Source organism: Electrophorus electricus, chromosome 26, assembly GCF_013358815.1.
Source record: "Electrophorus electricus isolate fEleEle1 chromosome 26, fEleEle1.pri, whole genome shotgun sequence".
Classification (NCBI taxonomy): domain Eukaryota; kingdom Metazoa; phylum Chordata; class Actinopteri; order Gymnotiformes; family Gymnotidae; genus Electrophorus; species Electrophorus electricus.
The window spans coordinates 10,671,026-10,695,834 of record NC_049560.1 but is presented as its reverse complement, the minus strand read 5'-3'; the positions used below and the strand labels follow the sequence as shown (position 1 = coordinate 10,695,834).

General features: G+C 40.2%; 4 protein-coding genes across 8 annotated transcripts; 3 read left to right on the top strand and 1 right to left on the bottom strand.

Moving 5' to 3' along the window:
- The first annotated feature begins 3,217 nt into the window (after positions 1-3,217).
- On the top strand, positions 3,218-6,645 carry LOC113582516 (keratin, type I cytoskeletal 19-like). The gene is made up of 8 exons (XM_027018306.2): positions 3,218-3,771; positions 4,056-4,138; positions 4,260-4,416; positions 4,736-4,897; positions 5,094-5,219; positions 5,922-6,142; positions 6,277-6,290; positions 6,392-6,645. Exons 1-8 carry the CDS (start codon positions 3,313-3,315, stop codon positions 6,445-6,447), a joined length of 1,278 nt encoding a protein of 425 aa, XP_026874107.2. The 5' UTR covers positions 3,218-3,312; the 3' UTR covers positions 6,448-6,645.
- Positions 6,646-14,066: 7,421 nt separating this feature from the next.
- c26h6orf120 (chromosome 26 C6orf120 homolog) lies at positions 14,067-16,100 on the top strand. The gene is made up of 2 exons (XM_027018307.2): positions 14,067-14,163; positions 14,900-16,100. Exon 2 carries the CDS (start codon positions 14,939-14,941, stop codon positions 15,500-15,502), a length of 564 nt encoding a protein of 187 aa, XP_026874108.1. The 5' UTR covers positions 14,067-14,163; positions 14,900-14,938; the 3' UTR covers positions 15,503-16,100.
- A 288-nt stretch (positions 16,101-16,388) lies between these two features.
- Positions 16,389-19,753, top strand: mrpl4 (mitochondrial ribosomal protein L4). Its single transcript, XM_027018352.1, has 9 exons — positions 16,389-16,536; positions 16,707-16,788; positions 17,008-17,176; positions 17,741-17,792; positions 18,584-18,701; positions 18,860-18,966; positions 19,178-19,287; positions 19,414-19,487; positions 19,575-19,753. The coding sequence occupies exons 1-9, from the start codon at positions 16,489-16,491 to the stop codon at positions 19,718-19,720; spliced, it is 906 nt and encodes a 301-aa protein (XP_026874153.1). The 5' UTR covers positions 16,389-16,488; the 3' UTR covers positions 19,721-19,753.
- A 91-nt stretch (positions 19,754-19,844) lies between these two features.
- si:dkey-23f9.4 (HYLS1 centriolar and ciliogenesis associated) lies at positions 19,845-24,741 on the bottom strand. 5 transcript variants are annotated; one of them, XM_035523405.1, is made up of 12 exons: positions 24,654-24,741; positions 24,188-24,352; positions 23,972-24,088; positions 23,813-23,877; positions 23,484-23,716; positions 23,218-23,273; positions 21,173-21,339; positions 20,898-20,943; positions 20,515-20,578; positions 20,275-20,356; positions 20,111-20,137; positions 19,845-20,001 (listed from the first exon to the last, which is right to left on the bottom strand). In XM_035523405.1, exons 2-12 carry the CDS (start codon positions 24,285-24,287, stop codon positions 19,870-19,872), a joined length of 1,089 nt encoding a protein of 362 aa, XP_035379298.1. In that variant the 5' UTR covers positions 24,288-24,352; positions 24,654-24,741; the 3' UTR covers positions 19,845-19,869. The 5 variants fall into 5 exon arrangements, with proteins under 5 accessions (XP_035379298.1, XP_026874151.2, XP_035379296.1 ...); XM_035523403.1 differs by having other exon boundaries at positions 19,861-20,137; XM_035523404.1 differs by having other exon boundaries at positions 19,861-20,137; positions 24,188-24,349; positions 24,654-24,740.
- Positions 24,742-24,809: the final 68 nt, after the last annotated feature.

The following is a 24,809-nucleotide window of genomic DNA, read 5'->3' as shown; positions in this document are numbered from 1 at the left end:
ATGAGTGCCATCAGGACCTTACAGATGAACCAGAATGCTACAGCATGGCTGTTTTTCAACATTCCTAAGTTTTTCTATGTCACTCCACTATTGCTAATCTGAACTAAAGCATTTTAAAATGATTGTATTTGCACTTATTTTTTGCACCATTCAGTAAGTGGTTTAGGATTGTATATTGACACTTGGTTCTAGCAGTCTCAGTTAAGGGGTTATTTTAGATTCTAACCTATTTATGCTAGCTAAGGTTGCTTTGCGTAGATGACAGTTTTTGTAAGTTGCTCTGGATAACAGCATCTGCTAAATGTTATAAATGTAAAAGTAAATGTATTTGCAGGTAAAGCAGAAACTGGGAGAATTCAAGTCTCAAAGGTGTGGTTAAATTTCTCCTTGTAATTGGCACTGACATGGCAATTATGTGTGCTTCCATGCCTGAACAGGCCTGTCCACACAAATATTTGAAGGAACTTTCCCATTGGACAAAACTACCATTTTAGAAAATGAATGTTCCCACTGGGCAGAACTGTTTTATAAACACGCTGTGGTTCATCTAATGAGCCCTTATCACTGCTCGTGCTCACGGCTTGAACACACCTTCACACAGGGTAAAAGTGTAGAGTAGGTGGAGTAGTGTTTATACAGTGACTCATAGTTAGGTTGTAGCTAATCTTATCCACTAAGGCAGCACAAAGGCAGAATTAAGTCCCACTAGGAGTGGTATCTTAAGTTTTAGTGAGATTCCAGCTCTTGTTAGTTTTTTCTATCTTCTGTGACTGTTACAGCTTATGTTAAGCTGGCTGTAAGGTATAGCCGTGCACTTCATTAATTACAAATTCCAGAACTGAATATAAAACCCACTGGTTTGCCTAGTTTTGGATAAAGTCTGTGTTGACCATGTTCTCATTCTTTTGCTTTCATACTAGTGAAGTATAAGATTTCTGCAAAGCTGGTTTATTGTGTTCTCTCTCCCCCTCAGCTATGGGTGGTGGCCTGTGTGAGTGAAGCTTCTTTGTGTGTCTTTCAGCAGCACTCCTGGTACTGGTTGTTTTTTTGGCAAGGCAGTCATGTGATCCCTGAGAGGGAATGTAAGATCATTTCTGGACTGCAACCAGACCTTTTTCACATCTGGAACTCTACTTCAACTCAGATACCTCACTGGAGAACAATAGAACATGGAAGAAACATAAGATAAAAAAAGAATTTGGTGGTTTCTTATAAAATTTAAGCAGGTAATAAAAAACCCAAGACTGCAAATAACCTAATGTTGGTAAAAATCTGATCTGATTATATGTGGTGAACATTTCCATTAGTGTGGTATTATTGTTGGTTGACAATACTTATTTCATCTTTCAAAAGCAGATAAATACCACATTGTGCTCAATCTGAATTACTGTGTTCTGCAATACTGTGGTATGTTTTGCAAAACAAAAAACAAAAAACAACCAACCAAACAAAAACAAACAAACAAACAAAAGAAAGCCCGACACAGTTAAGATAACAAACTTTTACCAGCTCATTATAAGGGTATTTCCATTATTCAGAAATACTGAATGCATTATTCAGAAATACTGAATGCAATTCATTTGAGTTACCCATTATTCTCACCTGGGTTAGGGTGCATTAAGTTGACTGTAAACACAGTGCAGAGACTTAGATAAACGTGATCCCATTTGACCATGGCAGAGCTTAAAAGCTTCATGCCAGACATTTCACTTTTTCAGCACCTTTATCGGTGGAGCTTGTGCATACCTAAAAGCCTTAGAGCTTCACATCAGCATTAAGACTGGTCTCAGCAAGCCTCAGTATGCCATCCTGATTCTGAAGCATCTCCCTTAACCTTTGTCCTCCTACTGATCAATTACAAGCATTCATCAGTTTATCATGTGTAAACTATATGCAGAAAGAGTCTTTAGTGAACTACAGGAAATGTGAACTTTTGTATTACAAATTGTTCACGTCATGATTAAAAAAAAGCGATCCTGTCTCCACTGCAGTGTCACCCTGAAGCCTTTGATTCCAGACCACAGGTGGGTGTGACCTAAACACGGCTTTACATATAAGGTATAAAGCCTAATGCAAAGGAGCATGCAGTAACTGGGCCAGAATTCTGCAGTTGTATTGTTACAGTATGATATTATTGGACCTCACTGATAAAATGGACCAGTTGTAAAATAACTTCAGCTGAACAGAAACAATGCCTTTAACTACTTCAAAGGAACTTTTAGGAGTTTGTTTCAAATGTTTCCACAGCTCAGATACCTTAATGGAGGAAGTGTGATCCTCTAAATGTAGTCACTTCAATTTGCAGTCCTTTTCCTGCAAATAGTTTAATTCTTAGTTATACTTTGCAGCCAAAGTAATAAGAACTATAATGGTCATTAGTTTGCCATAAGTAAACATGTAGTTCAGCATAAGTGAAAGTAATGTTTCCTACCACACATTTTACTAAATAATACTCAAGACTCTCCTGATCTGAGGGGAACAAGGGAATGTTGGCATGCATACAAAACTACAAACAGACACACGAAACCTTTTTTTTTTTCTCAGAAGCCTGTTTTAAACCTGCCTGTGCAGCCACATTGTATTGCTCCTTCTGTAATCTCATCTCTGAGGAGATTGGATAGGGCACACACACGCACACACACAGACACACACACACAGACACACACACACACACACACACACACACATGCACAGACACGCACACACACACACACGCACAGACACACACGCACACACACATGCACACACACACACACACGCACAGACACACACACACAGACACATACACACACACAGACACACACAGACACATACACACACACACACACACACACACACACACACACACAAGCACAGACACGCACACACACACACACGCACAGACACACACGCACACACACATGCACACACACACACACACGCACACACACACACACAGACACATACACACACACACACACACACACACACACACACATACACACACAGACACACACACACACGCGCACGCACGCACACACACACACACACACACACACACACACACACACACACACACACACACACACACACACACACGCGCATGCACGCACACACACACCCACATTCCAAAGCACTTTCCTCACTGGGGTGGACGGTCGCTTCCTCCCTCCCCCTCACAAACACACATGCAGGCTGCAGGACCCGCCCCTGGGCCCAGGCTATATGAAGGAACATCGCTGGATCCTGCTGCTCACTCCAGGACACTCCAGTTCAGAGTAACTCCTCCGAAACGGTTTTCTCCTGAGTCTTTGCAATCACCGAGTCGTCAGCATGTCTATCAGAACAACCAGTGTCAGGTCTACCAGAAGCAGCATGTATGGAAGTGGCCCCATGACCACTTCTATGATCTCCCAGCGGTCTGCACCCAAAGCCTACAGTGTTTCTGGAGTCTCCTTCAGTAGCGGTGGTGGTGGACGTATGTCCTCATCCATTTCAAGAAGCAATGCTTATGGCTTTGGTGGTGGACTGGGTGCTTCCATGGGGGGGTATGGAGGAGATTCCTTCAACCTGTCTTCTGCCTTGGACTCGGATACCGTCAGCTTGAATGAGAAGGCTACCATGCAGAACCTGAACGATCGTCTGGCCTCCTACCTGGACAAGGTGCGCTCCCTGGAAGCTGCCAATGCTAAACTGGAACTGCAGATCCGTGAGTTCTACGACAAGCAAGGACCAGTTGCCCAGAGAGACTACAGCCACTACTGGGCCACCATCAATGACCTGAAGGACAAGGTACAGTAAGGGGCAATTAGTGGGCAGCTCTTATCAGTACTCAGACATTCAAACTTATAATTATAACTCTATAATTTAATTTGGAATATTTACAGTGCATACTGATTATGTGCAGGCCAGAAACACTGAAACGCATGATTAACTTTAGAGATAATAGACCAACATAGAAAGGACTGTTTGAGAGTCTTTGGAACATTATGTGTCCCCATCCAATTTAGGGTTGGTGTTTTTAATGTCTTTGTAATGTCTTCTCAGCCAATGGCTAACCACTGATCCTGTTTTAGATCAAAACAGCAACCATCACCAATGCCAACATCCTCCTGCAGATTGACAACTCAAAGTTGGCTGCTGATGACTTCAGAACAAAGTAAGATGCGAAAAAATAAAAGTCCTGCACATTTTCTCCTTCTTAAAAATGTTATCGGTTTACATATTCACATGCATTCGGGAGGTTAAATCGGCATTAATCCCATCTCCCCAATGACCAGGTTTGAGCACGAGTTGATGATGCGCCAGTCTGTGGAGGCTGACATCGCCAACCTGCGGCGCCTGTTGGACCAGACGACCCTGACTAAAGCTGACCTGGAGATGCAGATTGAAGGTCTGCAGGATGAACTGGCCTACCTGAAGAAGAACCATGAGGAGGTTGGTAGCATTGTCATCATCTACTGAAACTGCACCAAACCGGGTCACATATGCTTGACTGGAAAAAAAAAAAAGTACAAAACCAGTGAGGTGATTTGTAATGTATATGAACTGGTTCAACTTGGCAGTAGTTGAAGTACAATGACACGTGCCAAGAATCAGGCTGATATACTGAAAAAAAAAAGCCTTTCTAAAATTCTTTCTAAAAATCTATCTCCATATTTGGTGGCAGATCTATTTTCAGAATTTTTTGCAAAAGAGAAACAGGAATGAAGTCATGAGACTTTATCCATTCAAAGCGGCGTGCATGTGTCTGTAGGAACTGGCAGCTCTAAGAACACAGTTGTCCGGTACCGTGAATGTGGAGGTGGACGCTGCTCCTCAGCAGGACCTGAATAAAATTCTGGAGGATATGCGCTCTCAGTACGAGAGCATAACGGAAAAACACCGCAGAGAGCAAGAGGCCTGGTTCAATGAGCAGGTGAGGTGGATGTACCCTGTTTTCTGAAGCCCATTTTACAGTACTCGATCCTCATCTTCCACTTTTCATGTCATTCAAACAATTCTAAACCCAAAGCCAATACACTAAAATATTAAAAGACACTAAGTACTGTTTATGGTGATTATGAGAATATGAATAAAAGAAAGCCTCATGTATGTGTTTGCTTCTCTCCCAGTCTGCAGCACTGACTGTAGAGGTGGCCGCCAACACAGAGACCATCCAGACATCCAAAACTGAACTCACAGACTTGAGACGAACTTTGCAGGGCCTGGAGATAGAACTTCAGTCGCAGCTGAGCATGGTGAGAAAGGGAAGCCTGCAGAGAGGATGGGAACAAAGGAGGCAGGAAGGAGGGTGGAGGTCAGGGAGCGTATGTGGAGATTTGAACAAAATCCATCTGTTATGTAAGAGCGAAACAAGAGAAGGGGGGAGTATGAAGCAACCGGTGGGAGGAGGGTGATCAGAGCTAGACAGGGTGGTTGGGGAAAGAAGAGATACCAAGGCAAAGTTCACCATCAGATCCCAGAGAGACACACTCAGGCGGAAAAGAACGTGGAGAAGACATTATGTGGTAAAAGCAAAATGATCTTCTGAACTGTTTTGACACATGAGTGTGGACCTGCACGTCCTTGGTGTAGTTCTGCTACAAAAAAAAAAATCTCTATCCACATGTAAAATCTTGCTGGACTGTTCAAAAGGACCTTTGGATCTAGCCAGAGTCCTAAACCAGGTCAGCGCCAGATTAAATGCTGACACAAAAGACTGAGAGCAGTGTTACTGAGATGAAAAAGATAAATATTATGAGTAATCCTTTAAGTATAAGAGCAGGAAGGTCATGTTCAACCAATGAATTAACCCATAATAAATGGAAATAGAGAACAATTTAGAGTACCAAAGTGTTATTTGCCTTTCTGTATCTTAACATCCAGACTTCCTGTCCAAAGTCATGGAAAGTACAATACATGCTTAATTTTCCCATAACCCCTCTATCTTTTATTTACAGAAAGCAGCGCTGGAGAACACATTAGCTGAGACAGAGGCTCGCTACAGTAATATGCTAGCAGGCTTCCAGAATCAAATCCACATTCTAGAGGGAGAGATATCCCAGGTCAGGGCCAGCATCGAGCAGCAGCGGCAGGAATACACCATGCTTCTGGACATCAAGACTCGTCTGGAGAAGGAAATCAGTGTCTACAGGAGCCTTCTGGAAAAGGAGGAGACCAGGTAGAGACACTCAAACATATGTCCCTAAACAACTTTCTAAACACAACATGTGTTACTGGACAGTATTACATCCAGTGCAGTTGACCCTTTATGTTCTAAAGATTAATCACATATTTTCTTTTTCCTTTTTTTAGGAATCCCAGCACAGGTAATTATCAATTCTTATCATTGCAGATGTAGGACTAGAACTAAGATGGTTGTTTATAGATTTGGGAGCAAATTTAAATGGATCTGTCAATTCTTTTCCAGGTGGCTCCACCACCACCTCCACCACCACCGTGTCTAAAACAGTGCGTGTCAGCTAGACGTAGCACGCGACAGTCTGACACACTCACACAGTACAAGGCTCCTGTATGTCAACGACAAAATGAGTAAAGCAAGCAAAAAAAGGCATTGTTATAAAATCTAGGAAATAAATGCTGACAGTTGATAATGAAGAAAAGCATCTCGTTACTGCGTGTGAGAAACCTGTCTCTGAAAATAAAGCTTCTGGAAACAATGTACCTCTTCTGGCTCTCCAATTATTGCAGTGAGCTCTTATTTCATCCTGGCACACAGATCATTTCACATACACATCAAAACTAAAATAAATAGAATATTGCAGACAACACACTAGAGCTATGGATAATTAAAGCTATGGATAATTAAACCTTCTGGCAAGTTATTTATCTTTATTTTAATAGTTGAGGCACATTTACTGAAATCACAGAACTAGACACACACACACACACACACACACACACACACACTCACACACACACACACACACTCACACTCACACACACACACACACACACACACTCACACACACACACACACACACACACACCACACACACACACACACACACACTCACACACACACACTCACACACACACACACACACACACACACACACACACTCACACACACACACTCACACACACACACACACACACACACACACAAAAGGCTTGCAGTCATTTTATTAGTCACGAATTCTGCTCAGCTTGTGCCAGTCTGTTCCACAACTAAGGCACTAAGGCAACGTTGCAACACACTGGAGGCAGCTGTTACACCACCCTCCCTCTGCAACCCTCATCTCAACACACTGCAACACGCTGGAGTTGGCTGTTACACCACCCTACCTCTGCAACCCCTCTTCACCCCATATGATGTTGCCAGGAGACAGTTTCATCACAAAAAACACTGAGCAGGAAAGCAAAGGTTATGTTTTTAAAAGCGCCAGGCCTTTGTTTACCATATGCCTCTATCAGCAATGCCCTTTGTCCCCAATAAAAGGTTACGCTTAAATGGAAAAAGAATGCAACAGATATTAAAGTGTATGAAAATGGGTGAGAGAAAGAAAGGAGAATATGTCTATGTCTTCATTTTTTATCTGCATCTGTGACTTACAGAATTCAGAAAGCAAATATGTATAAGCATATGAATATGCGATGTTAAATCTTATGCATTTATTATTTAACTTAAAATTCATGGCATTTAAGTATTCTTATACATAGGCCATCTAACATTAATATTTTTCTTTCTATAGTTTTAGGCACTGCACTAAATTACATTATGGGTAAAGTTTAAGCTAACCATTACTAAACCAATCCCATTCATGTTCTAATTGAACAAAGCTATGGAGAATGCATATTTTCTTAACAAACCTTTACCTGAATAATACCATACCTACCAAAATCTATGTGTCTGTACTTTTATTGGTGGCCTAGGTGTGACTGTGTAAACAGGGACAGACATTTTAAGTGTGTTTCTCAGTGAAAGTTCCTTCAAGTAACTACAGTGGCAATTTTGACAAACCTCAAACATCATCTACAAAGAGAGAATAAATCAGGTAGTCCGGCGATTACATTTTAAGCAGGGTGTGGCTGATACTTCCTGTTTAGGACAATTCATAGAATACAAACTATAACTGAAAATACAAATACAACAACATTAAACTTTTCTGTGTTAATAATCAATTATTCAAGGAAAAGATTTTAAAGAGACATAAAAAGTAGAAATATTCTTAGAGTTTTAAGGTGAGTGCAAGTGAGCAATCTGCAGGGTGGGGGATTAGTCATCTAAACAACCACTGAATAAAGGAGTTTTGGTGCTTTGAAACTTTGGAACAATTGCCAAACTCTCATTTTTTGAAGGCTAAAAATCATACTTCAGTCAAGATTTTAATTTCAGTCAAAATGTTCATCAGGCCACAGTTCTATATGGGTTTTTTGTTGCATTTTCTGTAATTGTTGCAGAACATGACTGATTTGTGTTGCCTGAACATAGCTGGTAGAGCTTCAAGTATCACACTTCCTAAACTGAGAGGGAGGGTTGATTAATGTGAATGTTAATTCCCTTCCCTCGTTCATGCCCTTATTTGTTCTGTTTTCATTCTTTCTTCTAAAAGTGCTCACATTTTGTGTTGTTTTAAGCTTAGGGTATGTCATTATTTGTATTTCCTCCCCTGTGCTGAGTTTATCCTGGCTCATATCATAGCTTGTTTTCTGTAAGCTCTGCATTCTGACTTTGGGTGCGGTACTATATTGGCACTGTATAAATTAAGTTCTGGTGTCAAAATAAATTTGAAAATTCATCTGCACTGCAGATGGAACCCCACTCTTCTCTGCCCCATGTGTAAATCACACCTGCATGCAAAATTCATTACGTTCCAAACATTATGATAACCTATGCCTTTATCGCTTGTTGATTAATTTAAAATATTAATTAATTAATTAAAAATCTTAGCTCACATGTCAAAAGCAGGAAATCAGTTGTCAGTTTTTTGTGTTTATGGTTTCACTTATTTAACAATTTTAAAATTTATGCTATGTTCTGTTGACCATTGAAATTTATTTTAGGCTAAAGCGCACTTCATGGAATTGCTAGAAGAAATCCACAGACCTAGTATTAAAATTTCTATCAGAGTTTACAAAATGGCATGATTATAATCATAATCCTAATAAGCATACATAGGCTCTTTTGAGTAGTTAGTTGGGTAGTTCTAAGAAGTCAAATTTCTTGTATTTGTATATAATGTTTTTATTAAAACAGACCTTCTCCCTTGTATAAACATTACACAATATCTTTCTGTTCTACTTGTCTGTAGATGTTTACAGATAAACTGCTTGAAATAAATGCCTCTATTTGAAGTATGCGCCTGATTTGAATAATTGGTCACACCACTGCAACCTCAAAGACCTGAGCTCCTGCGCTCGAAATACAAGGTGCATGTTCAGACTTGTCAGAGTGGCAGTGTCGAAAATTTTGGGGTTCCCTTAAAATCAAGATTTTAAATAAATAATATGAAAACAATTAAATGCAGTATGAATAGGCGTATAGCCTAAAAAATTTACTATCGCTAAAATTTGCTTGACAGCTTCTGAAATACGTGGTTATCTTATTAGTTCTTGCTCATTTCTTTTGTTACAGGTTCCTTTGCGAACCCAATTCTCAGCTATTTTTAACTGAATTACAGAAATTACACTACATATAAAAACTCTTCGGTCAAGTTAAGTAAGAAAAGCCCGAACCCCGCGGCGAAAGCAACGCAGAGCGGGACGTTTTAAACGTTGTGCACGCGGTGTGCCCTCTGGTGGGCAAATGAAGAATTACACCGGCTAAGGGTTTCTTACATAGCGTGCCCTCTGGTGGTTGTTAATAAAATTAGGTTTGAGAAATATACTTCAGGGAATGACCGCCTGTTTTAATATGAATGTGGATTTTTTTTGTACATTGAAACATTCTTCCAAAACATCTACATATTTGTTCAAACAACACACATCAACTAAAACAATTTAACAGTGTTACATTGAAGCCCAGTAATAAAGTAGACTATATCATGAATGTAAAATTAGTTGCTCCTTTAACCAATGTTGAAATAAGCCCTGCTGGCATGTAAAAAAAATAAAAAATCAGGTCACATTTATGGCCTGCACCTTACAGGCAATAATGAGAAAGTAGCATCGTGCCAATAATATTAACTAGGAATTAAGCTGTATCCAGTTTAATGACCAAAACCTTAAGTAGCACAATCACATATATGTGGTAGTGAAAACCCCACTGAGAACATGAGGACCAAAACCGGAACTCGAAAGCGCTGCCCGTTAAAGTTTGTTCATGACCTTATAGTCAGGTCACGTTTATATCTATTTCTGTATTCAACTTACGCTTGTCAAGTAATTAGCATTTATTATACGACTCGGGTGTGTTGGAAAAAGAAAGAAACGCATCAATTTTATTGAATCCTTGCAATTTATTTTAGGATAAAGCACACTTCATAAGGAATTGCTTGAAGGAGTTCATAGAACTGTTATTAAATTAGGTCCAGAATGATGCGATTGTAATACCCAATTATCTTACAAAAGAGCTTTTTATTTTACTTGCACAAGAAAGTCTGTTTAAATAATAAAAATATCTTACATGGGATCTTAAATGTTTCTTAGAAGCAAGGCCGTAGTCACATTACACATTTACATATTTATTCCACTCACGTTCTTTGCGCAATGATAGGAGCTGTTAATGTTCCCATCTGTTGTTGATGGGACACTTATTATTGTAACACCTACCACTGCTAACGTGTCTGACCTGCAGGAAAAGGTAACGTTAATATCAATACAGCATTGTGCGCTGAGACTAATTGTAGAAATAAATAAAATTTTACTCAGAAGTGTCAGTAATTGTATGAAGTGGAAACAAGCATTTTTGGTGAAAATGGGCCAATTTGCGAATGCTATATCAATCAACCATGACTACTGACGTTAGCAACCATAGTTAAGGTACCTGGAAGGTTAATTAGCCACACTTTCATGCAGCGTCCAACAGTAGTCATGGGCATATTCAGATAACATTAATGTATATATTGCGTTATATTTGTTAGAAATACTACGTGAAGTCTTACGTGAAGTAATGTGTCAGTCCTTTTAGTGATGCGCATAAACATGTGGAGAGAGGCAGCTTTAATTTACTGTAATTTCGTATAATGTCCTGTGTATCTGTACCTGCTTGGGCAATCTTAGAAAAAGGAAAAGTAACTGTGAATAAATGAGTACTAGTCAGATGATATAAGTATAGAAGAGAGTTGTACAAGAACTGAGTCAGTGTTTCCTAACATAATAAATACCAATCATAACATATTGAATAATGTGTTGAACTGAGTCAGTGTTTCCTAACATAATAAATACCAATCATAACATATTGAATAATGTGTTGACAATAAGAAATTGACAGTAATCTATTCCTGAACAACATGGCAGGACATACCAGTTGTTTACTGGGGGGGAATGATACGCAGTGAGTGAGAAAAGGAGCAGATACTGATAGTTAAGACCAAGAAATGATGGTAAGGAAAATATAATAATAATACATTAAAAACAAATATGAACCTTAAAGAAAAGCCATAATTTAAAATGAAAAAGTCATTAAAACTAATGAAGTACTCCCCCAGTGTATGTGGGGTGGGTTAATTAATAAAACAATTAAGTACATAACTAAAAAAAGTGAGAGGAGAATAGATGACTAGAGAGGAGAAGAAGTACCAGAGGAGAGGAAGAATGACATGGAGAGGAGAGGAGATTAGAATATAGGGGAGGAGAGAGGAGAGGGGAGGGGAGGTGACTGGAGAGGAGATTAGAATATAGGGGAGGAGAGGGGAGGGGAGGTGACTGGAGAGGAGATTAGAATATAGGGGAGGAGAGAGGAGAGGGGAGGGGAGGTGACTGGAGAGGAGATTAGAATATAGGGGAGGAGAGAGGAGAGGGGAGGGGAGGTGACTGGAGAGGATATTAGAATATAGGGGAGGAGAGAGGAGAGGGGAGGGGAGGTGACTGGAAAGGAGATTAGAATATAGGGGAGGAGAGAGGAGAGGGGAGGGGAGGTGACTGGAGAGGAGATTAGAATATAGGGGAGGAGAGGGGAGGGGAGGTGACTGGAGAGGATATTAGAATATAGGAGAGGAGAGAGGAGGAGAGGAAGGGGGGTTGGTGAGGAGAAAATAAGTCAAGAGGTTAAAATGAGAGAGCAGATGTCCCTGATGCCCTCACAGGTGTACTTGTTAGAAAATAAAAACAACTTGCTAAACATTGGTCACAATATCTGGACTTGTCTTTCCATTAGAATACATAGATTTATGGTTATATTAGTATCGTTATATTTTACCAGTCACTTAATAATAATAATAATAATAATAATAATAATTTCATCTGGTGAGTTAGTGAATGCCCTGCCCTGGGCAGATCTGGTCCCCCAACTGTTCAGTTCATAGCTACAGCCTTGCTTAGAGGTCAAGTCTCTTGCATTTGTATATAACAATATAATTTTTATGTAACAATATTTTTAATTTAAACAGACTTTCTTGTGCAAAAAAGTATTAGGCTTATTAATGTAATATTTTTCTGTTCTATTTTTTTAAATGTTTTGAATGAACTGTTTTAAATAAACGGTTGTAATCGACGCTCGCCCCTGATAGTGATGTGTGGAAGAAGATCTGAGAATCGTTACAGCCTGATATATTGGACTATGTGATCAGCGCCTACCCTCGGAGAACACATGACGAGCTGGAATATAGGGTGCAGTTTCATTTTTATCCTAGGGGAGGCAGTGTCGTGCTAACGGACATTTGCATGGCATTAATGGCAAAGAAATAAAGGCAAAAATATTCACTCGTTCAGTTACCGATATTTAAGGTAAAATCTAATATTTAAATGGTTGGATTTAAATGGTTGCATTGAGATTATTGCAGTACAATAATTAGTTGGTGTGATTAAACTATAGTCGAAGACTTTAACTATTACATCTCGGCTATATGAAGGCTTGACGAATTAAGCCTATAGAAACTCCACTATAATTTAAGTGAGATAAATAAGTTGAAAGCAATCTAAGTAAGAAAAGACTGGGTCCCGTTGTATTACACAGGCTGCACTGCAGCGTCTATTCACAGGCGCGATCCCACTACTGATCGGCACGGGGGCTTTGACCTGCTCCGTTTCCGACCTGGGCCGGTTCACCCCTCCTTAGATGACCTGGTGGTCCCAAGCTCCCTCAGGAGCACCATATCGATACCGAACTTAGTGCGGACACCCGATCGGCATAGCCCGCTACAGCCCAGAACCCCTGAGCTCAAACGGTCCGCCAGCCTCAGCCTCCCAGTAGCTTGGATTACAGGCGTACGCCACCGCGCCCGGCGAAAGCAAAGCACATCTATACATCATTTGAACGTTGTACACGCAGTGTCTGGTGGACAAAGGAGGAATTACAGTGACTAAGGGTTTCTTATTTAGTGTGCCCTCTGGTGGTTGCTAATAAATTTAGGTCTGAGAAATATACTTCAGGGAATGACCGCCTTTTTTAATATGAATGTGGATTTTCTTTTACATTGAAATGTCTTTCCACAACATCCAAATATTTGTTCAAATAATACACTCTAAAATAAAATTAACAGTGTTACATTGAAGCACAGTAGTAAAGTATATAATAAATGTAAAATTATATGCTGCTTTAAAAATATTATGAAGACCTGCTGGCATGTTAAAAAAAACTACTTAACGTTTATGAACTGTGCTTTACAGGCAATAAAGAGAACGTGACATTGTGCCAATAATATTAACTAGGAATGAAACAGAAATAGCACCCTCTATGGAATAAATCTGTATCCAGTTTAATTATTAAAACTTTAAGTAGCACTACCACATATGTGATCATGAGTTTTTTTTAACTTTTTTTTTTTTTTTTTTTTTTTTACTATTAAAATGAAATCTCCACAATGTCCTTCCGCGTGCTCCGTAGGTTTTATCATTTGTTACAGGTGCGATAAGAAAAGGTGTTGCGTTTAGGACATGGACTGTAGACAAAGGTACGGGGACCTCACCTGACACGACAAGGGTACGCGGACCTCACCTGATACGGCAGGTGGCGCTCATCGTCTCGGGTTCGTAACGGACCGGTAAGTCTACAGAAGAAGAGCGAGGAGCTTCACGTTAGGGACTGTGTTTTTACTTGGCGTTAACCGTGCACAGTGGTTTACGTTTGACAATGCATCGGTAAGATATTTTCGTTAACTAACAATGTAATGGAGTTGTGAACGATAATGCTGTTTAACAGTTGCTGTGGTTGTGAGCATCACGTTACTAGCCAGTAACGGAATGTCTTCCTGGCTAGTTAGTCAGCTAGCCAACGCGAGCTACCTGACTAGTTACGACTATTTTCTCTTCATTTAGCTCCTAGCTCTCTAAATACCTTTAAAGTTAGTGAATAGATTTGGAGATGTTGGTAACTGTGCTGCCAAGCAGTAACTTCTTGAAGTATAACAGTGGGCACTACTTTGAGTTTCCAAACCCGTAGCTAGCTAAGCTAGGTTAACCTAGCTAATAGCAGTTTGCTGTTTTAGCAAGCTTTAGTTTATTTAAATATATACAACGTTGGTTAGGGTTCTCAGCTATCTGGATAGCTAACTACACGTTTCTCAACGTACGTCTAAAATATGTAAAGCACTCATTCGTAGCCTCCTTCTCACTTGCAAGTTAGTCAGGTATTTTTAGACCTCTCAGTCCCAAACTGAGGGGTCAGTCTGAGCTCCCATGTAGTGTCAGCTTACAGCCCAACTTCTCAGAGGGAGGTGTAATGGAAAGCCCATCGCTCGGGTCCAATAAGACGAAATTCACGTCATCCCTTTAATGTTTGGGAAATATGACAGAAAGTAACCTTTTTTTTTTTTTTTTTTTTTTTTTTTTTTTTTTTTTTTTGTTGCCATAAGCAGTAATTCTCTTACTCTTACAGGCAGGTCACAGATGTGTTTGGCGGGTGACAGCAGTGACCATGGTGCCAGGCTTGTGTGTCCTGTTATTGCTGGTACTCTTCTCCCAGGTCAGAGGTTTCTACCATGCTTCTGAGGAGGTCTCCGTGCCTGAAGAATGGGTCCTGCTTCACGTCGTCCAGGGCCACGTTGGTGCCGGCAACTACAGTTACCTGCGTCTCAATCACGATGGCCGCATCGTCCTGTATATGCATAGCCTCAAGGGAGATGCTGACCTTTATGTGTCTGATAAGACACTGCGACCAGACTTTGACACGTATAAACTTCAGTCAGCCACCTGTGGCTATGATGTAGTGGTGGTTCCAGGGGACTTTGTCAGACCTGTGGGCATTGGAATCTATGGACACCCTTCTCACCTGGAGAGTGAATTTGAGATGAAGGTGTTTTATGATCAGACAGCTTTGGCAGAGGACCTATTTCACAAGGAATTTTATTCTTCCGAGGACAGTCCTGGGCAGCCCAAATACCCACAGCAGGGTCCGGAGGAAGCGTTGGAGGAGGAGGAGTCCATTTTCTGGACAATCCTTATTGGGATCCTTAAAATAATACTTGAAATTTTGTTTTGATTATGATGTGATTGTTGCCATAGTAACTTTGTCATCAGAATTTCCGTTTTAGGCAAAAAAAGGCACTGAAATGTGGTCAAATTACTGACATAACAGTGAAGAAAAGATTTATACAAAGGCTATATACCTATATATAGAGAGAGAGAGACTCCACCATTTCTTTTTCTGTCTCTCTTTGTTTATTTTCCTTTTTCTTCTGCTGTCTTAATCTAGACATGATACACCAGAGGTTTAAATGAACCATGATCATCTCTCCCTGCTGGTGTTTTCTTTCATACAAATGCAAATTTTACTTAATTGATTGCATATCTACAAATCCAGTTCTTTTTTGTATTGGAGGAGTTTGTGATATATTAATTTTCAGCAGTGTTCTATATTGTGCTCTTTTTTTTTTTTTGCCAATTTCTGATGTAATGAATAATTTTGAATCTGCTGGAGTTCTGAGCACTATGCAATTGTAGAAATAATGTTTTGGTTAGGAATACACAGCTGTGCCTTTTGTAAGTCCTTTCAATGAGAAATTGAAAGGAATACTCTCATGCAACTGTAACGTTTGTAACATTTTGAAAATAAAGGTAATCAATTGTGAAAACTGCAACATCTTTCAACCAACTTTTGTCCTCTGCTCACATTCTGTGAAGTAAGCCTTTTGCTGAGTTTATTAAATGAAACGACTGGTCACTTTACAATGGTTTTACCTTTTTAAAAAATATTTTGTTCGCACCATTTAAAATACTGTAGTCTAAATGTATATTTAGCTTCATTCACTATTTGTGTGGTTTGCGCTGAATGTTTGTGTAAACCGGTGACATTTATGTGAACTCCAGAGTTGTGTGCGTCTATAATGCAGTGGCCAAAACAGGGTCTTACGTCATATGTAGCGGACGGAAACGAGCCCTCCTACGACCTTCCGCCTGGACGTTTAGCAGTAACGTTGCATGTGGTGATTATGGGTTCAGTGATTTAACTTTATTTTATGCACAATCATGCTTCGATCTGCGTTAGCAAGATGTGGAAGTGACACAATTAAACGCGTAAGTAAGCAAGCAACCACGCAAACATTTACCGGATTTAACTGTGCTAATGCTAATGCTACACTACAATTGTCCAACGCTAGCTAACAGCAACGTATGATTTTTAAAATGGAGTAAACTAAACGCCATTAGTAGTTTGGCTAAATACGGTGACTGTGTTCCTGAATCAGTTGGTCTCATCTTTGTCCGGAGAATCCGGCCTTCCGGCAAACTTACGACTTCCACCAAATTTAATTGGGGCTCCACGAGAAAGTAAGTTACTCAGTTCATGTTATAATGAGTCCTTTAGTATGTGTTTGCCGTTGAGTTGCTCTGGTGTTGCTGTTTTTGTTTGCTGTCCTTGTTCATCGCCCCCATTAAATAGCAGAGAGTTACTGGGGTTTTTTAAATGATTTTCAAGGTTTAATGTGGTTGAAAACAATATCAGTTTGGATGTTTATGCGGTCTGCTGTCCTCCACTCTTCTCTTCAGAGAGAGCTCCTCCGACCACCTCGGACCTTCCAGTGTTACGCAAATGTGAGGCTGATATTCCAGCTCATCGCACACCAACTCGGACGTGGTTGGAATCTCTAATAAGTCGTGACAGTGAACATCTAGGTGTTGTTGACCTCCACCCTGATGTCTTTTCTGTTCCTGTGAGGTAAAGCAGGCTATTATACCCTTTACTGATCTTTGCAGCGATATGCAGAAATGAGTTATGATTACAATTATGATTTACAGCAATAACGTACATAGATTTGCAAAGGTTTACAGCTCAAGTAAGGTGTTATCATTCATGTGCTCTTCTTTGTCTCCTGATATGTAAAAGTGCTTTGAACTACAGTCACTGTAAGAAAAGTGCAATATAAATAAATTATTATTTTGTGGCACAACCACAATTATATTTTAAAGATGCTACTTATAGAGGACCTGGTAGATATAAACAATATTTTCTTATAGTTGGACAAATTGCTTGAACCTAGAGGGATTTTGTTTAAAATCTAGGCTTGTGTTTGTGTGTGTATGTATATGTATATGTATATGTATATATATATATATATATATATATATATATATATATATATATATATATATATATATATATAAATATATATATATAAATATAAATTATGCGTTTTAGAAAACAAATATATAATATGTATGTATATATGTGTAAAATATGGCTTTTGTTTATTTGATTCTCTTGCTCCATTTCATCTATAAGACTCGACATACTCCATGCTGTGGAGGTCTGGCAAAGAAATTTCAAGAGAATTGTAAGTAGCTTTAAAATAATAATGTAATTCTGAATGAGTTCCTACAAGTATGGGATGACTTAATTCATATGTATACACTATATGGCCAAACATATGTGGGCACCTGACAGACACCTGTGTGGCCTTGCTGCCTGTCCCATTACATGGGCATTAATATGAAGCTGGTCCCTATATTGCAGCTGTAACAGTCCCTACTTTTCCGGGGAGGTTTACCACAGGAGTTTGGAGTGTCTGGGAATTTGTGCCTAGTCAGTCAGTGAAGGGGTTGTGAAGTCAGTCACTGATGTTGGACAAGAAGGCATGGCTCACTGCCAACCTTCTAGTTCATCCTAAAGGTGTTCCTTGAGGTTGAGGTCAGTGCTCTCTGCTAGTTTCCACAGATCCTCTATGTCTTTATGGACCTTGCTTTGTGCAGTCATGCTCCAACAGGAAACAGCCTTCCCCAAACTGTTGCCACATACATGAAAGAATGTAATTGTTTTAAAAGGTAATTTCATGGTGCAAAACTGCCCCAGACAGTTATTCTTTCTCCAACAAACTTTACTGTTGTCACTTTGCATTGCAGTCGGTAGTCATCTGCATCGTCCAGACCAGCATTATCCATTATATAGGAATGCTTTACAACACTCCAGCCAATGCTTTGTACATGGTGATCTTGGAGCAGCTGCACACAAGGCTGTTATGAAAACCCACTTCTTGAAGCTCCCAAAGCACAGTTCATGTGCTGATGTAGCTTATAGATTCGGTTTGGAACTCTGTAATAAGTGAATGAACTGTTTATTAACCTCCAGAGCCATGCCAAGGTGAAGACCAGGGCAGAGGTTAGTGGGGGAGGCAGGAAACCATGGAGACAGAAGGGAAGTGGACGCGCTCGGCACGGAAGCATCCGCTCGCCGTTATGGAGAGGAGGTGAGATTGTCCTGCAATAAATGTATAGACCCAAATATATACTGCCATTCAGCATTGGAGCTTGATGCCTGGTATTTTATGTAATCAGCCATGCTGATGTGTACAGCTAAAGGACCTCTGGAATCCATGAGTATTTGAATCTGAGCTCCCTGTTTTAGGTGGCATTGCTCATGGCCCAAGAGGACCAACCAGCTACTATTACATGCTACCCATGAAGGTGCGTGTACAAGGACTCAAAATAGCACTGACCTCCAAACTGACTCAGGTAAGTAAAGACTCATCTCCAACAAGGAAAAACTGACAATATAATTGTGATTAAAATTAATTTCCACTGGTTTCATTTCACATCAAACCTTGATACTGTTCCCTCCACAAGTAGTGGAAAACTATGCTTAGTTAGGTACTGTAAGTAGAATTCTGCCTTAAACTCTGTGTAGCTGTATATGCTATAGTCTAAACATGTTTATTCCCTTTAGGATTATCTTCATATTGTTGACTCATTAGAGATTCCCACACCAGATGCTCACTATCTACAGGACCTCATGAAACACAGACAGTGGGGGGACTCAGTCCTGATTGTGGATGTGTGAGTATATCCAACTTATATCTTGCCACAATATGCTGGTTATTTCTGTTACTTCTGTTTTCTTAGTCTCGTGACTTGCCCAAAACATCAGCTTCATACTATTTTTTTTTTCTTGGTTTTCTTCAGAGGGGAAGAATTTCCCCAGAACATTCTCCAAGCCACAGCAAGTCTGAAGACTGTGAATATAATTCCAGCAATAGGTAAGCTCATCCTTACGTTACAGTAAACATGCCTACAATGTCAGACTCTCACTTAAATTATCATCTAAAATTCCTCTCACTTTACAGGTCTGAATGTACACAGCATGCTGAAACATGAAAGTCTGGTCCTCACTCTGGAGGCGGTGAAATTTCTAGAGAAGAAGCTACTGTGGCATGATTGCAGGTTCACTCCTCTGTACCCTTTTAAACTCCCCTACAGTGACCTGCCATGAACTCAATGTATTAAAAAAGATTTATTTCATAAACTGGTGATCTGCCATTCATTCCATTCATACAGTTCACAGGCAGTTAAAACATATAATAAATAAAAACCTTCACCATGTAGGGACAACTAATGATGATGCATTCAGTCAAAGTCTCATCAAGGGTAGGTGATCTTTGTTGGAATGATACCATTTGCCAAGTCATGTCGAATCTCCCATCTTAAGGCGGAACGTTTCTTAGCTGTGGGTACCACATAATTGTTGGGGATGTATGTTCTCTGAGGCTTTGGCTGCAAGTACAAAGTGATTTCTCAACAGTACAAAAAAATTAAAACTATGTATACAGTGCAGATAAAGTAGAATTCTTTGATAGGTATGTAATGTAAGTGACTTGCTTACTGGTGGAGGCTGGTACATCAGTTGTTCCTAAGGACAAGAAATAAACAGCAGACTTGTTAATCCAATACTGTGTGTGTATTCTATATACAGTACAGGAGTGCAGAGTCAGAACACAGGTTAGAAGTTTTGGCGGAGTTAAATACGTAGGCTAGGAAGTACTGTACCCTGATGGCCCAGTGCAGCTCCTTCCTGCTCCTCTCTCCAGGAGCCTTGAACAACTCCCAATCCTGCTTATACTGGAAATACCTGATACAAAGGGAGAGTATAGGGCTTTGAGGACCAAGTGAGAATACTTGGGTGTTGAAACTCTCTTTGTAAAAGCTAAACAAATAAAAAGGTCTCCCTAATCACTGCATTGCGTTTCAGACACTATAAGGAGCAAAGAAGCATTTCAAACATCTTACTTTGCTACAGGATCATTTTTTTTCAAGTTTCTTGTATGTGGGTGATCCATAACTGGGCGAATAACTGAAGAGAAAATTGCGGGCTCGTTAGTATGCCTAGCAGAAAAATTACTTACGTTTTTAATCAACTAGTCAACATTGTATTACCTTACTCACAACCTGAGCAGAAATAAAAACTAGTCATGAGTGCAGCTCTTTTAAGAATTCCAAAGTTCATTTTTCTGTCCAAACATTTTGCCCCAGTTAATGCATTCATTCAATAATAAATCCAGAATTAGAATCGTCATCCTCAGCTAATTACTGGAAAACTTCAAATTAGACTACAAATTAGGTACCTGATCCCATAGAAGTGTATGCAAGAGCAACAGTGTAGAAAATCTTACAGGATTTGGGGCGCGGTCGGATGTCACTCTCACTGCGTGATCTTGTCTGCATTGTTAAAGGATTAAAACAGAAAAACAATCAATCATCAGAAGTGCAACTATGTCTAATGCAAGCCAAAGAAAACCTGGAAAAGTTATACAGTAGGCTGGTTCATCAGTATACAGGAATGATCTTCACTCTGGGCAGATGCCCCAGCATGGACTACATGTTTTGTACTGGTGCTGAATACTACTAGCACACAGCAAGTAAATGACAAAATGCTGGATGTACTCACCATGCTTTTGATGTAGGCCTGAAAGGCACTGGGCAGTTCTTCTGTTGCTGAGCTCTGTGTGTCAGCACAGCTGCCCCTTTCCTCGCTGACAGAGTCCAAATCACGCCGCCCTTGAGGAGCAGACACTCGCAGCCGATCCAAACACTCTTCCAGCTCACTTACAGGCGCTACAAATAAAACAAAAATAATAACATGCTAATAAATATAATGTACTACACTTGGAAAGCTGTTTATATATGAGAAGAGAAAGCTGCAAAAAAATGCATTGGGGGGGGAGAAAAAAGGACCTCGGTGTTCAGCTCATTAGGGCATGTTGGTAGCTGGAAAATAAATAAGAACTGAACAAACAATGTTAATAGAACTTCAAGCTGTGTACTACAATGAGTGAGGGGTTGGATACCCACCAAGTGTAAAAATATGTGCCTTTACTTTCATTCCCTTCCTTGTCTCTTGTCTTTGATATCCATCTTTATACCTGCGGTCTTTTGTCATGGTTTTTCCTTTATCAGGACGCATGTTAAAGGGGTGTTGATAATCCAAATGTATTGTTCCAGCTTCCAAGACGTCACTGCTATTGGCTGCATTATGGCTGGCTGCCCTGGTAACTTGGTAGCGAACATCAGTGGTGCATTTCTGTTCTCTTGTAGGACAATCAATGCTCTTTGTAGCAGAAGGTTGTGTGTCCTTTTCACCATACACGTTGGTAGTCTGTTCATCAGGTGTACTCTCATCAAGTTCACCCAGGGGTTGGCCAACACAGTGTTGTACAGATGCACCTTCACTGCGACCACAATGATCAAAAAGAGACTGATCACTTCCCTTGACTGACAATGAAGGAATCTGTTGCCCAGATGCTTGCAAAGCAAGGCTGCCTTGATACCAAGACAGGCCACTGTCATCTTCCCAGTAAATGTCATTAGGTCTTTCAGAGTCAGAGTGCAGAGTCAGAGTGCAGTCACCTCTGCAGTCGAGACAATCCAGGTCATCTTTAAGAGAGTCTAGCCTGCACGTCCCATAACCAGATGTTAAGATGCTTGCTGCAGGGCTGCCTACACTTCCAGGGTTATCCTCAAACACCTTATCGCCACACACATCTTCATCCAACCTCTCTTCACCTTCATGCTGCTCAGCACTGTGTTCCCATTTCTGTCTAGAAACTGTACAGCCAATCTTCATTTCTCCTTGCTTGGTATATGACTCATCAGTCCATTCCTTTCCATCAACGCTAAAGAAAGTGTTGTTTTTATTCAGAAAGGACCCTCTCCACTCCTGTCTGCTGTCCATTATTTGCTTTACTGAGGTTCCTATAGGTCCATAGTCCATTCTGCCTTTTTTCATAGATTTTAGACCATCTTGATTCACAAAACATCCCGACCCTTCTCTCTCACTCTCTTGTTCCTCTCTTCCAGTTAACTTGCTCGTCATTACACTTTTGCAAGCCTCACTAGCAAAACATTCCATTTCCCTTTCACTCTCCAGATCGTCACTTGCAGGCTCCTCATTCTTAAGGCGATCGATCAAACACTCAAGCTGACTACTGCATTTTCTGCCCGCTCCTGGCTTCCCTCCAATCCCCTCAGTCGTATTGTCTACCGCTACACAGTAAGTGTCCCTTTCTTCTTCATTCTCCTTCATTTTGATTTCATGCTCTACCTCAGGCCTTATACCCTCGCTGTCATCCTTTACAAAACATTCTCCCTGTTCTTCATTACTCTCCCAGTCAGTCTAGAATGAGGAAGACAATGAATCTTTGTCTTCTTCACTGCTATTTTCCCAGTGGCCATCGAGGCCTTGATACATGGTTTTCTTTTTGATCAGCAGCAAAGGAAAAATTAGCCCATCTACCGAGCCTCTGCAAATGGCTGAGAAGGTGCTGGAGTGACTATAAGAAGATTAGCACTGATACACAAGTTCTGTTTTGAAGCCCTAGGGTGCCACCAGGTGGCAGGACATGTCCATAACATCCACTTTGCCCACAAGTGATCATTATTAAAAAGCTAAGAATACTGCTAAAAAAATTAAAAAAGAAATTAAAAAAAACTTACCAGAGTCTTCACTGTTTGTAGATTCATCACAAACATGAGACTGTCCCCTGTGCTTCCTAGGAGGGAAATGTTTGGTATTATTTACCTGAATGAGACTAATCTGAAAACATGACTTGTTTTTTAACAAAAATGCAAAATGTGAGGGCACATTTTACATACATGCATGGGAGTCAATACTCTCACTCACTGAGTAATAACACAGGTTTATGTAGTTAAAAGGTATACAACTCCCCAGTTAAGGGTTGCTTTACAGAAGGAAACCTCACCTAAGCACTTTTCTCCTGATAGCTGGTTTTCCATTTGTGTAAAGGCCTGTGTCAGGACTAACAGCCTGACTGGTATTCAGTAATGAGCAACAAATGTCAGAGGGTGCCTCCTCTACAAGTCGGTTAGGAGCTGTTGAAGGTCTGATGTACCGGGGAGCCACTGAATGCTTTACGTAAGCGTCATAGTGACCCTGATTCACATGACCATCTTCATTAAAAGCTGAGGTCAGAACCTTGACAGGATAAATATAAAAGTGCAAAGTTAATATACATTAGTAAAGTGACAGTGAGGAAGTGGGAGGGGGGGTATCTGTGGGATGTGTCCATACCTGGTATGCTGCATCACCATGAGAGTAAATGTATCTGTAATTGGAACCAGTATTGTGTACCTGAACTAAAAGAAAGCACATGATGGGTTACAATCAGTGTTCTAAGTATCTTTCATGCTTTTTTGGCCACTGTGTCCTTTTACAAATGCAACCACAAACCTCTCTCTTTAGTGATCACAGGCGGACTCTTGACTGAACTGCTCTGGGATTTTGAAGAGCTCCACTCAGCTGAAGTCTGGCTCTTTGACTTCTCATGATAAATTAGCAAGTCAAGATCTAGAAACGATTTGGGGGACTTTCATAATTATCGCATAATGTTTCACAAAGTAAAACCAAAATTCGAGAATGTATTAGAATATTAATTAAAGAACTTACCTCGTTTGAACTCAAGCAGTCTTTGTTTCGGTATGTTCGTGTACCCAAGAGCAGCTAACTGCTGCTGGACTTCCTCCTCTGAAAATTCAAGCTCTTGCATTGCCTGTGAAGTCCAGGGAAAACTTACCTGATAATACTTTACAGTGACGTTAGATGAAACTCCTGCTATAAAAGATTCAACAAAAACAAAGAATTCTGAATAGTCAACGCTAGAATAGTCATTTTAATTCAGGATATAGCTAGTTAAACGTTAGGTATGTGGACAACCCAGCAACCTGGGACGTGGCTAATGAGTTAGCGTAGCTACCAAAGTTTGATTTCTGCTTGTGTCTGGTAAACAATTTAAGACAGACCAATTACCTAACGTCGTACGACCAGAATTACGTTCTTACTTTACCACTGCACACTGCATATTATTTATATTATCATTATTATTATTATTATTATTATTACATTATTAGGTTACCTTTCTAGCTGGCGATATGTTTCCAGTACCAAGACAACAGAAGCAGTTCCAAAGCTTTGAAAACGACGCCGTTTCTTCTGCATAAAAGCCACGCATGCGCAGACGCGCATCTGGTGAAATAGCGCCTCCTATCATGCCGGAGAACGTAGAGCCACT

Excerpts from the sequence above, each read along its gene's own strand:
- LOC113582516 (XM_027018306.2), top strand. The coding sequence starts at position 3,313 with ATGTCTATCAGAACAACCAGTGTCAGGTCTACCAGAAGCAGCATGTAT. Across the intron at positions 4,139-4,259 it reads GCTGATGACTTCAGAACAAA|GTTTGAGCACGAGTTGATGA; the intron begins GTAAGATGCGAA and ends CCCAATGACCAG. Across the intron at positions 4,417-4,735 it reads TGAAGAAGAACCATGAGGAG|GAACTGGCAGCTCTAAGAAC; the intron begins GTTGGTAGCATT and ends ATGTGTCTGTAG.
- mrpl4 (XM_027018352.1), top strand. The coding sequence starts at position 16,489 with ATGCTTCGATCTGCGTTAGCAAGATGTGGAAGTGACACAATTAAACGC. Across the intron at positions 16,789-17,007 it reads AATTGGGGCTCCACGAGAAA|AGAGAGCTCCTCCGACCACC; the intron begins GTAAGTTACTCA and ends TCTTCTCTTCAG. Across the intron at positions 19,488-19,574 it reads GAATATAATTCCAGCAATAG|GTCTGAATGTACACAGCATG; the intron begins GTAAGCTCATCC and ends CTCACTTTACAG.
- c26h6orf120 (XM_027018307.2), top strand. The coding sequence starts at position 14,939 with ATGGTGCCAGGCTTGTGTGTCCTGTTATTGCTGGTACTCTTCTCCCAG.
- si:dkey-23f9.4 (XM_027018349.2), bottom strand. The coding sequence starts at position 22,807 with ATGAAGGAGAATGAAGAAGAAAGGGACACTTACTGTGTAGCGGTAGAC. Across the intron at positions 21,340-21,576 it reads GGCACATATTTTTACACTTG|CGCCTGTAAGTGAGCTGGAA; the intron begins GTGGGTATCCAA and ends TTTTATTTGTAG. Across the intron at positions 20,357-20,514 it reads AAAAATGATCCTGTAGCAAA|GTATTTCCAGTATAAGCAGG; the intron begins GTAAGATGTTTG and ends CCTTTGTATCAG.